The sequence below is a fragment of the Epinephelus moara genome, chromosome 7 (genome assembly GCF_006386435.1).
Source record: "Epinephelus moara isolate mb chromosome 7, YSFRI_EMoa_1.0, whole genome shotgun sequence".
NCBI lineage: Eukaryota > Metazoa > Chordata > Actinopteri > Perciformes > Serranidae > Epinephelus > Epinephelus moara.
The window spans coordinates 18,421,743-18,436,304 of record NC_065512.1 but is presented as its reverse complement, the minus strand read 5'-3'; the positions used below and the strand labels follow the sequence as shown (position 1 = coordinate 18,436,304).

General features: G+C 43.4%; 1 protein-coding gene across 3 annotated transcripts in view; it reads left to right on the top strand.

Annotated features, from left to right (window-relative positions):
• The window catches only part of myo16 (myosin XVI), a 148,636-nt gene that overhangs the window by 21,752 nt on the left and 112,322 nt on the right, over positions 1-14,562 (top strand). For 2 of the 3 annotated variants that reach the window (XM_050048003.1, XM_050048004.1), the window contains one exon: positions 13,036-13,305. In XM_050048003.1, coding sequence (XP_049903960.1) covers positions 13,071-13,305 — 235 coding nt within the window. In that variant the 5' untranslated portion in view covers positions 13,036-13,070. Of the gene's footprint in view, positions 1-6,276; positions 6,641-13,035; positions 13,306-14,562 lie in introns of those variants that run through there. The other variant, XM_050048002.1, reaches the window with a different exon arrangement.

Here is a 14,562-nt window from a genome sequence, read left to right as displayed (position 1 = left end):
CAGCCATGCCAGTTCGATCAGTGCCTGTGAGCTGTGGAAGGCGACACTCGGCTTGTTAACAACTGTCTCAGATTGAGTCACACTGGCAAGAGGATATCTCCTTTGTACAGATGGCTGGTTTTTACATAGATGGCATGCTTACCTTAATCTGTCCACCTGTTGTCCATCATGTTTCGCAACAAATGCATTTAATATGTTGGCCGCTAATGGCACTGACGGACTGTGACAGGCTCAGCTGTAGCTGGAGAAGAGAGATATTTTTAAATACTTCTCTAGGTTTGTAAGTAGGCAGTTGTTTGTTATCCATAAGAAGTTTATAAACTCATATTGTATCAAGGCTTATTGCTGTAAGTTTTTTGAGAGTTGGTCTGCCTCTGAGTGGTCATAAACTGCATGATGCAGCTTTAATTACCATCTATGTGGACTTAAGCAGGGTATATAAACCTTTATTTGATTCAGTGGAGTTTCTCGGTGCTCTGCAGCATCATGCAGAGAAGCGTTTAAATCCTCCTCATGCAGGCAAAGACCCACCTTGGAATTGACCAATATTGCTGCTAGGCTATTAACTAGTATTATGAATATTAAATAGTAATCCCTGCTGTTGAGTTTAAACCTGGACTGAGCTGCTGTTTTGGAGGGAAAATGGTTGGATTACAATATAATCCACCCCAAAGGTTGATACCCAGATTATGAAGAGATGTCACACAGAGGTCTGTGCACTTGAAGAACACGGCATTTGTAGTATTTTAAAGTCATTCATCAAAGTTTGATTAATGTGATAGAACAATTCCTGACAAATATACAAGTGAGATAAATTGTAGATTTATTTGTATATACAGTCTTTGCATGGGAAAAAAAATATGAGTGCAAAAGTAGAAAAGTATATTGTGCTTGCACGTGTTCTGTAAGACAGTGGTTCTCAACAGGTCCAGCCACAGGGTCCAGATTTCTCCTCAGTCATTAGTTCAAGGTCCACACAGTTTAATATATTCAGCATCACACTTGTGTTTGGCCATGTCGTGGAGCTAATTTGCTGTCTCTGTCAAGTAGGTGTCCATTATTTACTCACTCTACAGCAGGAAACAACACTTTAAAATAAAAGCTTGTGCCAGAAATTCACTGTACTTCAAAATAAAGTGTGTTTTTTACAAACTTGACAAGTTCACCAGTCACATGCGGTCCATACAAAGCACGCACTTAAGCAGTTACACAGGACACACCTTCAGATCAGCCGTTGAAATGTTTGTGTTTGCATCGCCAAAGGATATTTGTTCTGTTTTTTAGACTACCACTTCAGCTGCACTTGCTCATAAATATTTCTATCGTCCATTTTGTTCTCACCCATTTTCATCTCTTTCTTCCTCGGTAGCAAGCAAATATCCAACAGCAAGGGTGTAACTCATCGTGTAGAAAACGCCTGTCAACACCCTTGTTAATGCATGGCTGCTCAGCTCCCTATAAGACCCAGTCATTACATATTCTAACATATGTTTTAACTAATCCTCTAAAACAACAATCATGTGGTTAAAAACATGTGGTGAAAAATGCTGACAGGGTCAGCTCACAGAAGTTAGAGGCCATAATAATCATAAATCATAAGTCTCTTAAATCTGAAAATACTCAGTTCAGGTGTCGTCTGTAATTATCGCCTCCACGAACCAGTCAAGTGCAGCTACAGTTCACATCCATGTCCCTCTAGACTCATATGTAGCCATGACAGTAGGCAGTGATTTGAATATGGATGTTGCTGCAAAGAAGCTACAAATTGTAGAACATGGATGCTTCACACACATCTTCAACCCAGCAGCAAAGAGGATCTATACAATCAGCACAGTTGAAGATTAGTGTCAGCAATTCAGTGTCTAAAGTACTATTCGGGCAGGATTAGTTTTACATAGGGATGTGGACTAATGTCAGTTTACTACAGGATGTCTGTAATATAAATGTCAGATTCGCACAGGACAAGAAATCTCTGTAATTCTATCAGAGATGGGAGTGGTGACTCAGTGCGCGCCCTGGTGTCACCTCCCTGTCAGCATGTGCGTGCTACATTGCTTCCTGTAAGCATCAGCTGAAGGATAAAATAATAATAAAATAACAATAATAAGACATAGTCTCGTGGCTCTGAAAAGTGTTTTCTTCTCTGCCGTTTTGATTGGTGTCCCACGTAGGGCTATGCGATCATTTGAAGAATGTCCACTATCACGACTGCCGACAACATCGAATGCTTCTTCAAGCGCCTCCATCATCGAAAAAACGCTAAAAACTAGTTGTAAACGCGGAAAAATGGTTGTAAACAGGAAAACTAGTTGTAAACGCGGAAAAATGGTTGTAAACAGGACGTGACGAAATATTTACATACATTTTGACAGAGGATCGCGTTCGCACGGGATTAATATTACTCGAGGTATTTTCTCCGGACTGTTTTACAAAAGGTAAAAGTCGCTGTCATTTTTACTGACATTATCCGTACATGGCGCATTTGGACGGGACTAAAATCCCTGGTAATAATTACTTTGCCCCACGTCTCCACATTAAACTAATCCCGTCCGAATAGGGCTTAAGTGTCTCTGCCCGAACTGACTTTATAATTTTATTCTATTAAACATTTGTGTGAAATATTGACATAATTAGTGGATGAATTCTTGAGTTATAGCCCAAAATGTGTTTCGTAAGCCAGAGTGACCTTGACCACTGGCCACCAAATTCTAATCCATTCATTCTTGAGTTGAAGTGGGCGTTTGTGCTGAATTTGAAGAAATTCCCTTCAGGGGTTTCTGAGATATTGCATCCACCAGAATCGGACGGACAACCAAAAACATAATGCCTCTGGCTACGGCTGTCACCAGTGCAGAGGCATAAAAATAACTGCGTCTGAGACGACTCTCAACATTCAGTATGACAACATATGCTATGGTGGTGTAATGATTCAGCCTATCGCCTAAAAATGTGCCTCACAGCTCCATTTTCCATTAGTTAAAACCTAATAAATATAGAAAAATCTCACATAAAGTCTCACCTAAAGAAATAAACTATGGGCCATTTCATGGTGTTTCATCAGCAGCATAATTTACAAAAACAACAACCGTGCAGTTGGCAGCGAAACAATAAAACCCAATGTAGTGACAAAAACACAAGCTGTCACCACAGCCTAACAACAACAGCACTGTCTATTGCTGAAGAGTTTAAACAATACACACAGTAAATTCTAAAAAATCACTGTGTATTTAATGGAGAACCTTGTAGGGAGCAACACAGTGCAATATACAGTAGTGCTGTGTCCCTGAAATCAACTGAATAAGTGTGAATGGAAGATAGCTGCAGGACAAGGAAATTACTTTGGCCGTGCAAATAAAGAGAGGTAAGGGGTGAAGGTAGAGACAGGAGGAGGTGAGAGAGATAACGTAATGTAGTGAATAGAAAGGCACCGGATTAACCTGAATGGTGTGTGTGTGTGTGTCTTCGTGAAGGGAGGGGGGAGTTCCTCATTAACAAGAGAGTGTAATCACATGGTCTTTTGGTCCGTTGGGACTTGAGGGGTTCTTATTCAGGTAAATGCTCTATGCTTCCTTGCTCAAAAAGATGTATTTTGTGGATGCAGGTGCACAATGCTTTATTCGTTTAATGTATATTTGTATAGGGACACGTACGTAGCATGAGCCACACACCACGTAATTTACATGTAAACATCAAACAACCCACAATACATGCAAACAGCATTCAAAATCTTCAATCTGGCTGGTAAAATAAATAAATATTTATTTGTGTAAATACATCACATTTGATGAATTATTAATCCGAGGAGATCTCTTTTCATATATAATGCATCACCCCCAAACTTTCCGAGCGCCTTTGGCTTTGCCGTAATTGGGAACATTTCCTGCATCAGACATCCCGCATTATCAGCATCAGTGAAACCGATCGCATGCGAGCATATGCACACACTCCAGGGTGGTAACCATAGCGATCGTGGTGGTAACACAGCCATAGTTTTGACTGACACCTGAGGGTGATGATGGCAGCATGACAGCGGTGTCAAAGAGAATGTAATTTGTCATCTCCTCTAGGACAAAAGCTGCTATAATGAGAGTTTGTCACTGCTGTGTGGCAGCAGGGAGGCACCGTCTCCTTGCAGCATTTGCTACAGTATGAGCTACAGTTCATAGCATTAGCTGAGATACTATGCACACATGCACGGATGTATAGTGTCACACATGTCTATAGTGGAGTAAATGTATTTAAAAATCAGATTCACCAGTAATTGCAGTATTTTTTTTTACGTAAAACAAGGATTCAAATATTTCAGTCTCCGTTTCCCTCTCTATATGTGCACTCTGTTTGCCTCCCTGCCTAGGTGCTTGACCTAATTGTAGCTGTGGAGAGGAAAGTATTAGGATGAGACTCCAGCCCATTATCCTGTTGCTGTCACAACAGAGATGACTTGCCTTGCAGCGGGTTGTCTCACATCAAGACCTCGTGTTACCTTTTGTCCTGAATGCTCTGACACATCACTGCTCCTCTGATACAGCATGTTACATGTGTATCGCTGCAGGCGCCGATTTCACATGAGCCATTAATGTTTCGCGGCATTTGGATGAAAACGCACGCCATTTTCCTGGTAGATCTTCTCTTGACATCTGGATGTCAGGGGTAAAGTGTTAATGGGGTTGTCATTGTGTTATCCTTGACCAAAAATACTACAGTATCTGGCTGGTGTATGTGCATGTGCATGGCATGAGTGGTGTTAGCGATGACTTATTTAGTGGTCGGTATAGTGGGATCTTTGCAAGCATTCAGACTCAACATGCACACATGCACAAATGTGCCGTCTTTTTCCGCTCAGGTAGATGTTAGAGTAGTTGCTCCGGCAGTGTTTTGCAGAAGATGCAGCGAGCTACTTCTGTGACCTGATTTCCTATGACAGGAATTACTCGAGCATTCAGTCTAACGCACACACACACATCTACACACACATCCATCTCCCGGTCTCTATCTTCCTCTCGTTCCCTTTCAAGCTTCCTCTGCTGCTGCTCTCCGTTCGATACTCTCACAAACCTCACCTGCTTCTCACGTACTTTTATCCCATCTCCAAATGCCGTGTGTGACAGCGATGGGAGATAACAGCTCACCCCCCCCCCCACCCCCCCACCCGCCCCCGCACCCCCATATAATATGCAGCATGCTATATAACCTGCAGATGTGTGAGCACCGTGGCACAGATTGCCAAAATGTGTGTCACAAGCGTGCTTTAGTCACACACTGCACGCCTCGTTAAGCTATTTTACGCTCATCCACATTGTGTGTCTGCAGTCTTTCTTGCTATCTCATTTTATCTTCTTCTCTTTAGTCTGCTGTTCCTCCCCGCTTCCCTCTTCTCTCTCTTTCGTTCTTTCCCTCTCCTCCTTTCGTTCGCGCTCACCTTCTCACCCGCCTTGTGCGAATCCTCGTTTTAATGCAAAGCTTTGATATTCATGTATGCAAATCAGCCTTAAAGCACAAAGTCATAGAGATTGCCCTACTGACACTGCAAGCACATAGTGCATGTTGCGTCACTAAACACTCGCTGTGGGTGTGTGTGTGTGCTGGAGCATGATAAACGCATATTAGAGTGTGTGAATGTGCTGGTCTCAAGCCCAACCATTCTAGTAAACAGTACTTATGTGTAGGTAATTTGTGGCCAGTTTAAGCCCATTGATGAGCACTTAACCTGCCGCCGCACCAAAAGCCGCACTGCAGCAGCTTCTCTTTCTCTTGCTCTCTCTCTTTAGCTGGTCTTCTATCCAATTCAACGCTCCCTCTCTCCCTGTCTCTTGCCATCTCTTGCTTATTTTTCTTTCTCTTGCTCCCCCTGCTGTATCTGCATTTCCTCAATTTTGTACTCCTATCTCTATCATTGTGTTTTCTCAGATGACCTCCCTCGTTCTCGCCGAAATCTACAGAATAAGGAGCTGCAATTAAATTAATCCCCCTCCCCTCTTTATTATCTTTTGTCTGAGAAGGTAGAGGATAGTCCAAAGAGGTGTGCATCCTTATGAGTCACTGCGTATGTGTGTGTATGTGTGATACAAGGAGACTGAGAGGGGGGTGTGTAAGGAGGTGAAGAGCATTGCGTCATTGGGGGTGTGTTGAGCGGGAGGTGGGCCGAGCCGGCTGTCAGTCAGTGACGCGAGTGGAGCACGTGCGTCGGTCATGGCTGGGAAGACGTTGTGCGGCGGTTATCTGGCTGTAGGCGAGGAGAGCTAGAAACAGCCGCAGCTCCCCTTGCCGACGGGCTGATAGAGGGAGTGAATGTCTGTGTGAGTGTGTGTGAGTGTGTGTGTGTGTGTGTGTGTGAGAGAGAGTCGAGGTCTGTGTGCATGTAGATGCTGCATGGGCTGCAACCGGAGCTGCTGCTGGTGAATAATGCAGACAGGGGAACGGAGTTTGGATAGCATGCAGGGAGCCCGATTAATAATGCATCCTGCCGGGTTACGAGCTCTGCATTAGTTAGTTTTTGCTGGAACCTGTAGCTGCCTACTGTCTGCCTGCCTGCTTCACTTACTGACTCCCTGCTTACCTTTCTGCCTGCTTGCCATCCTTTCTACCTGACCGGCGGACTGTCTGACTTAGAAAATGTCTCACTACCATTTCATCAAATGCTGTAAGTAGCCATTCACCACCTCTTTCTGTGCATGCAAGTATACTTACATGTGCCTCAGCCATGGATGTGTGCCTGTCGTATCAGCACTTACTATATATGTAGGGTGTCATATACTGTATAAGTTTACATCCTTGTGAATTCTGGTCACCAGCTGCCAACACAGCAGCACGACCTAAGCTTCAAATGTGTATCTGTCCCTTTGTGTATGTGTGTGTGTGTGTATGTGTGTGTGCGCAGTAAGTGGGTGTGTGAGCTTGCTGCAGAGAGCTGCTGCAGATGTGTGAAGTTGACCGGTGAATGCGGCAGGTACCGGCACAAGGGAAAGAAAGATGAAATGGAGCCACAGAGACGCAGATCCCATGAGCGTCTGGCATATTCATAACACAGCGACAGACTGACAGAGAGAGAAAGTCATTTCAGAGGGAGAAGGACAGATGGAGAGAAACTGAGGGTGATTTAGAGGAGCGGTGCAGAGAGGGGAGGGAATGGCAGGATTGGGAAATGGGAAGGAGGTGAGGACGGGATGAGTGACATGTGAAGAATGCGGCCAAGTGGTGCGAAGAATGATGAGCAGACTCTGGGAGGAATGAGGGAGCGTGATGCTGATATTAGAGTGGTGATGGCGAGGAAGGAAGGAAGAAGGGAGGTAAAAGAGGAGAAATAAGTAAATTCTCTCACATGGGTGATGAAGGCTGTCATATAGTGTCTCCTTGACTCTGAGAACCCTACCTGTCTCACCCCCAAATCTCCTCCCACTACATACATCTATCTACATCCTGCACATGTATGGTGTCTCCAGTTTGCAGCCTGTGTGTGTTGTGTTTTCTGATTTACAAGCTCCTGCAGTGCTGTCAGTGTTATTAGCTGGAGCCTGCATGGCATGTTTCCACATTCAATCAATAACTGATAGCCTGGTGATGGGATGGCAGCAGAAGAAAGCTACTGCTCTCTATCCTTCTCACCCCCCCCCCTCTCTTTCCATCTCTCCACTCACTCCATCTCTCTCAGATTCATTCAGCCCTGTTTCCCATTAGACTCACTGTCCTTCCCTCTCTCATTCACTTTTCATCTGCCTATCCAGAGCCATTCATCACCCGGTAGCAAATGCCACTGCAGACATTATGTCATAGTTTTTGCAAATGTTGAATTTAAGAAGGAGTGGTGTGTGTTTCCATCAGCTAGGTTGCTGAAAATTTAATTTACATACTGTTTTCATTTGAAAAATGGAAATTCAAGTATTTATTGACTGAGGGCAAAATCTTATTGATCTCCGCTGTCAACGCTGGCCATATTTGATGTTTCCATCTATAGAAGGAAGACAAAGAAATGCTCCTGGGAATGCTCGCATATGCCAACCAATAATTTTATATTAACAACACATTCAGCCACATTACATACAGCAACACACAGCAGGTTATGACGACTCATAAGGGACAGGTTTTATAGTAGCAGCATATCACAACATTTAGCGCCACGTGTGAACGGCTGTGCACTTAAAGTGATCCTCACACTGAGCTTACCTCATTATTTATTTAGATAAGTGAATTTTTATCACCTAATGTAAATATCTTTACTAACAAATTGTTATTTCAAATCAGTGTCCAGTTGTTCTTGATATATTCTTTTAGTTTAATGGACATCCATCTACTACAAGCTATACATTAAAGGTCCAGTGTGAAGGATTTAGTGGCATCTAGTAGTGAGGTTGCAGGACTTGAACTTCCTCCATGTGCCAAGCGTGTCGTAGAACTACAATGGCAAACACAAAAGCAACAATTGCCTTATCTAGAGCCAGGGTTTGGTTTGTCTGCCCTGGGCTACTGTAGAGCAACATGGCCGACTCTGTGGAAGAGGACCCGCTCCATATGTAGGATATAAACGGCTCATTCTGAGGGAATGAAAACATAACTATTCTTATTTTCAGGTGATTATAAACTAATGAAAACAGTTATAAATATAAACATTTTTGCTGATACATGCCCCCATATCCTACATGCTGGACCTTTAATATCTAATGTGTGAGTCATGTCTGTATCAATATGCTGCTATGATATGTGACGTCTTGTCATGTGCAGGGAGTTTATGGCTTCATATGACTGTAGCCTTGAATGCCTGTATAGTTGCACATACAAGGGTTGACAGAGTGTGTGAAGAATGTGACCAAACCAAGGATGAGATGACAGTCACAAAGGCAAGGGAGAGATAAAGACAGACACTTTCACCATATAAACATTTTGTGTGGTGAATCAGTGAGATCTAGTGTGTTTTATGATCTCCACTTCTTACTGTCACTCATGCTGCTACCTAAGTGTTCAAAAGAAGAAAGAAACAGAATGAAATCTGCAGCTGTGGTGATTTCTTTTTTTGGTGTGGCAAATCTCTCCCTTCAGTCAAGACAAATATGAAAAATGATGTGACAATTTCTCATCCGTGTGCTTGGAGCCCTGCCAGTGCCAGCGCCAGTTGTTGTTTTTTTTCAGTAAGGGTTCTGTTCAGAGGTGAAATAACCATTTGTCAGCAAAAATATTTTATAGACTGACTGACAGATCGATTAATCAAAAAAATAATTGTCTGATTAACTGACAATGAAAAGAATCAGTAGTTGCAGCCTTAGCTCCTCAGTTCTCACTCATTTCCACTCACCTGAGGCTTACACTCACAATATATTCACCTCTGGCTGTTACACTGACACACTGGCCAAGGCTAGTCATCTAGAGTGTGCATCTGTGTGTGTGTGTGTGTGTGTGTGAAGGTAGTGTACATAAAGTATGTTCCAGCAGTGCTGAAGAGTTTTGCTCTTGATGTTCTGTGCTGTAGCCTGCAGTGAGTTATGTGTCAGCGTATGATAGATCAGAGCAACATATATCAGTGCACCCACTCTTATAGGTGTCTACAGTGGACACACACTGAACACACACCACAGCCACCAAGTCACATATCAAAGTGGGGTGACTGAGGGGGAGAAATATGTGAGAGCAGAGGAATAAGGAGGCAATAACCGGGGACGGAGGGAGCTGGACTGTGGAGAGATGGAGTGGCATGATATTAGAAAAGGCAGTAGGTTGAGTGCGTTTTTGTGTTTGTATGTGTGTGTCCGCTCAACGTGCAGCCAAGTTCCGAAAATAAAATACAGTCGAAGCAGACACCTGGCATGAACAGTACAATAATGACCCCCCCTTGTCTGGAACTTGAACACAAAAGAACCTTTTTTACATGTCTAACCAGACCAGATGGCACTGGTGTATTGTGCAGGAGGTGTGTGTGTGTGTTTGTGTATGTGTGGCAAACCCTGGGTGGAGGGGGCAGGTGTTTGAAATAATGTGTAGATGTGAGAGAGGCAGTAGCTCCATTTGTCTGCCTGGACGGCTTTGTCTCTACCCGATACAGATCTAGTCCAAACACACCTCTGCCTCTACAGTTGAGAAACGGCATTTTAATTAGACATAAGTAGAAACAGTCCAGTCATGGCCGTTGGTGGACTGTTAAGGCCACCTTTTATTTTTGTGCTGCTTTTCACTCTTGGATGTTGGTACTGTTCAAAGACACATCACTCTGTGGTTATGCAAAAAGTTGAAGAGGGACGGTAAAACAGTGAGAGGGAAAGACAGACAGGCCTGTGTGAAATATGGGGGCAATGTGGTACTTCAAAGGTGTCCCATTCATGTGAAAGGAACGAAAGATTAAAGCTACAGTTGGTAACTTTTATGAAAAATACCCTTTTGTTATATTTGCTGAAGCTGTCACTACATCCACACAGTTTTACATGAGACAGATAGTCTGTGAAAAAATCTGGTTCCTCCTTTCACTTCTTGTGCTTCTAATGGGATTTGCTAGAATGAACCATGGCTGTTAGAAAATACAACTGATCAGAGCAGAGGAGTCTCTAACACAGTTGTCAATCATGTCAATCACTTCTCGTGAACTGAGGTCACACTGTCAATCTCGGCAGCGCCATTCAAATATGAATCAAGATTCTGTTACTACATTGCCTTTTTCTCCCCTCAAATGTTTTCACAAACAAGTTTTAGTGTACTGTTTAGCTGTTGTTAGCTGTACTGTTTAAAATGAGAAAGTTTGTGACCGATCCAGTTGGCAGTGCTTGGTTTTCGCTAGACCCTTTTTAACTATGCGGTCAGGTCACAGACTTCTTATTTTACAGCTAAACCATACACTATTGTTTCTGACAACATCTGAGGCAAGAAATAAGCCATGGCCATGCCATCCCAAGCCGCGCCGGAGATGGACCTTCTCTGTAGTAGGTCCAAAAGCAGGGCCACCTGCCCTCGAGCAGTTAGCGATGATGTCTCACCGACCGCAGCCAACCCCCAACGACACCGCTTCTCCCCTCTAAACAAGCGTCTGTGTTGCAAGACTCGACTCACCTCTGTCTGCAGGAGACCAGAGAGACAGCCGTTTTTAAAAGTCTCTCAGTACTTTCATAGCTTCTAACTGAATCTCTGTGGTTTGGAGTTTAGTTTCTCTCCTGCGACCTGTTTGTACTTTAGATATCTGCTTTATTTTACTGTTTCATGTTTGCTATCAGCCGTATAAGAAGTTGTGTGAAGTCGCTGCTGGAAATGGAAATGGAAATGAAATGTGTTATTACTGAAATAGCGGAGTTTTGTAAGCAGCTTTTCTTCAGTTAAGACTAGTCTGATTATACGGCAGGGAGGAAAGTGAGATGTTGATGAAGAGCTGCAGACAACAGGCTCTTACTGCACCTCTGCAAACAGCTCACCTCCAACAGGTAAACTTCTTTTACCTGCCCTGCTGTGGAAAAACACATGCAGCTATAATTACAGGGGACTTTAGCCGTGGATCAGCACTCTGTTTTTAAACATCATCACTCAAGACAAGCCATCATCAGTTAAAGACACACCTTCAAGTAGGTAGCCCTGTTGTAATGGAGGTGCAAATCCCTGTTGTGCTGACGGCCCAAACCAAACCAAACCAAACCAAACCAAACCAAGCAAAGCCAGCCCATGACTGTCGAAAAGGGGCATTTGTGCTCATGTGCTGGATTATTACAAATGGCATTAGAAGCACTAGGAAAAGGAAGAACACGATTTTTTCCACAGATTATCTATCTCATGTACTGCCTTGTTGATATAGTGACATTTTCAGCAAAAGGGTTTTCATTCTATGCTGAAAAGTCAAATGCTGCTCAGCTGACAAGCACTTTATGTCTCAGACAGACAGATAAGGGCAGAAGCTCACTGTAAGTGTCCTTCAGCTTCACAAAAGAGTCCGTAGCATCAAGAGTCCAAGTCACTGAGTCATGTACAGTCAGTATTGTCGCATGTGCCACTTCAGCATATTCGCAGGCCCACTTCCTGCAGTAGTCTGTGCACCCAAAAAAGAACAACTCTTTTTTTATCACTTGTTTAAGGCTTAACAACACTGCTTGAAATCTATCTTTGCCAGTTGTCCATTTGTGAGATCTCATATCCTAGGTAGTGCACTTGTTTCAGCAGCTGGAGTTTTTCTAGCAACCCTCTGTGCCCTTGCGAAGCCAAATATTTTAGTAGGCAGATGTGCGCTCCGTCACCCTAATAGAAAGAGAGATGTGGAGTAGAGACATAGACACTGGAGATCAGTGGAAAGACAAATATGCTCCAGAGGGGGGATACTTAAAACAAAATGGGCCCAAAAGAGAAGAGAGCAACAAAGTTTGATAAAAGGAGGAATGAGATATAGAGACATCTGGGGCCGAAGAGGGATAAGCTGGTGAGTCAGAAAGAAAAACTGCCCCTATTTCTGCGAAGACATCCTCCCTCTCATATTTTACTTGTCCTCTGGTGGTGGCTGTGACCTGAATTTGTCAAATTATCAATGCTACCAATGCCAGATTGACGCACATACGTTTCCTCAAAACCTACCTTATGTAATGTGGGTTTTTTTGTATGCGTGTCTCTTGATTTTTACCTGAGCGCACTTAGTGGATCTCACTCTGAGCCCACCTACTGCACAAGCACTATACATCCTAATCATCCAAGCAAACCATAATAGGTTTAGCAGCTGCCTGGGATGAGATCTGTTTGGCTAAGTTCCACTGAGAGGCAGAGAGATTATGCGGAGTCAGGAGGATCACTGGGACAGGAGAGATGGGACACGAAATGCTGCGATGTTTCTCCCAACCCCACGGCTCCACACACACAGCAAATATCCTTTACAACAAATATGCTAAATGAGTGTCCACACAGAGACATGCAAAGCATACATGCATGAACACGAAAACAATAACACGTTTGGAGATGGTGGAGATGAAGCTGAAAGCCTAGCCTTCCTCCTCAGTTTGATACTGTCGCATTAACTCAGTATTATAGTAAACTGCATAAATTTCCTGACACTAAACATCATTATCACCATCTTGCTCTGCCTCTTTTCCTCACCAGGTTGTTTCCAGCTATGTAATGTCTTTCGTCAGAACATGGAGATAGACCAGTGTCTGCTGGAGTCTCTCCCCATTGGCCAGCGCCAGCGGCTGGTCAGGAGGATGCGCTGTGACCAAATAAGGGCGTACTACGAGAGGGAAAAGAGCCTTCAGCGCCAGCAAGGTGGAGTCAAGGTTCGAGCCCCGCCCGCACACCGCAAGAAGCATCGCGTCCGCTTCGGCTTGGCTGATGTCATACAGGATGCTATCATTCGCCATGACGACAAAGAAGGTTGGTGCACGTATGAGGATGTGTGTCTGTTTATGGTTTAGTGAAAAAGGTAGTAGTGTGTGGATGTGTACACAGTTTTTAGGATGTGATCTGGCTACTAGATTTGCAGTGCTGGCTCACTTGTCTCACGCACTGTCTACATTTTTGTTTTAGATGAAAACGATCTCCATACACACAAGTTTTTAGCACCGTTTCAGGAACAATCTCCGTCTGCACTTACATATCTGAAAATGTCTGAAATCAGAAAAGATTTGTAAGCTTAGCTATAATGTTTTGGCTTGACACTTGGTGACTGGTAAGACCAAATCAGGAAGTGAATCTGGGTGTGTGCGTTAGTGTTTACAAAAATCTTTCTTTCCAGCCAGCCACACTAAAACGCAACTCCAGAGTTTTCAATAAAAAATGGGGTCAGCAGCGTTTTCAGAGGTCTGTTTTTGAGGTCCCAGAATGCCGGAGTAGTAGTTTTATGTTTTAAAACCAGAATGTATTGGTGTTGGTGTAGCCTGACAGACACACACACACACACACACACACACACACACACACACACACACAACCAAATGGGCCAAAACAGTGCTTCTGACTGCAGGTCACATAATTTGTTCTGCTGGAAGCTGTCCACTTGACTGAGGAGAACGGAGCAAAGCTTTTATCCTGATACAAACTGCTCTCAAGGACAAAATGCTGTAGCAGAGGCAGTCACTTTTTGTTGGACCTTAGATAACAGAGTCTGCACTGTTCTGTGTCTGTGACAAGGGGATTTGAAATGCTCTTCAAAGATAAACAAATGCCAAAACAAACGAGAGCATATGACACAGCTTTTTGGTCGGTCCACGGTTTCATGTGTGCTTTCACATTTGTAACACAAACACACAGGAATGCATCAAAACAAACATAATCATGTTAAAATATTAGCCCAGGGACAATACATACTGGGCATTGTTTCAACCATTCAGTCGTTTATCTCAAACAAATGCGAGCTTGCTAATACTGAGTACGCTTGAATAGTTTTGTTTTCTATAAATGCAGATGACATTGAAAATAACAATCAACATGGATGCATTGGAGCATTGAAAACAAAATGAAAACGGTGATTTGCTGATCCTTTGCTATGACTCTGGACACACAAGTACTCAGGCTGTGTTTGTGAGATCAGATAGTTGATGAACTCGGTCCTCACACTTTGCTCTAAAGGGCATTGATTTTTCATGTCCAACCTTTCTTTTTGGCCGTGCCAGTCATTTGCCAGTCATTTAC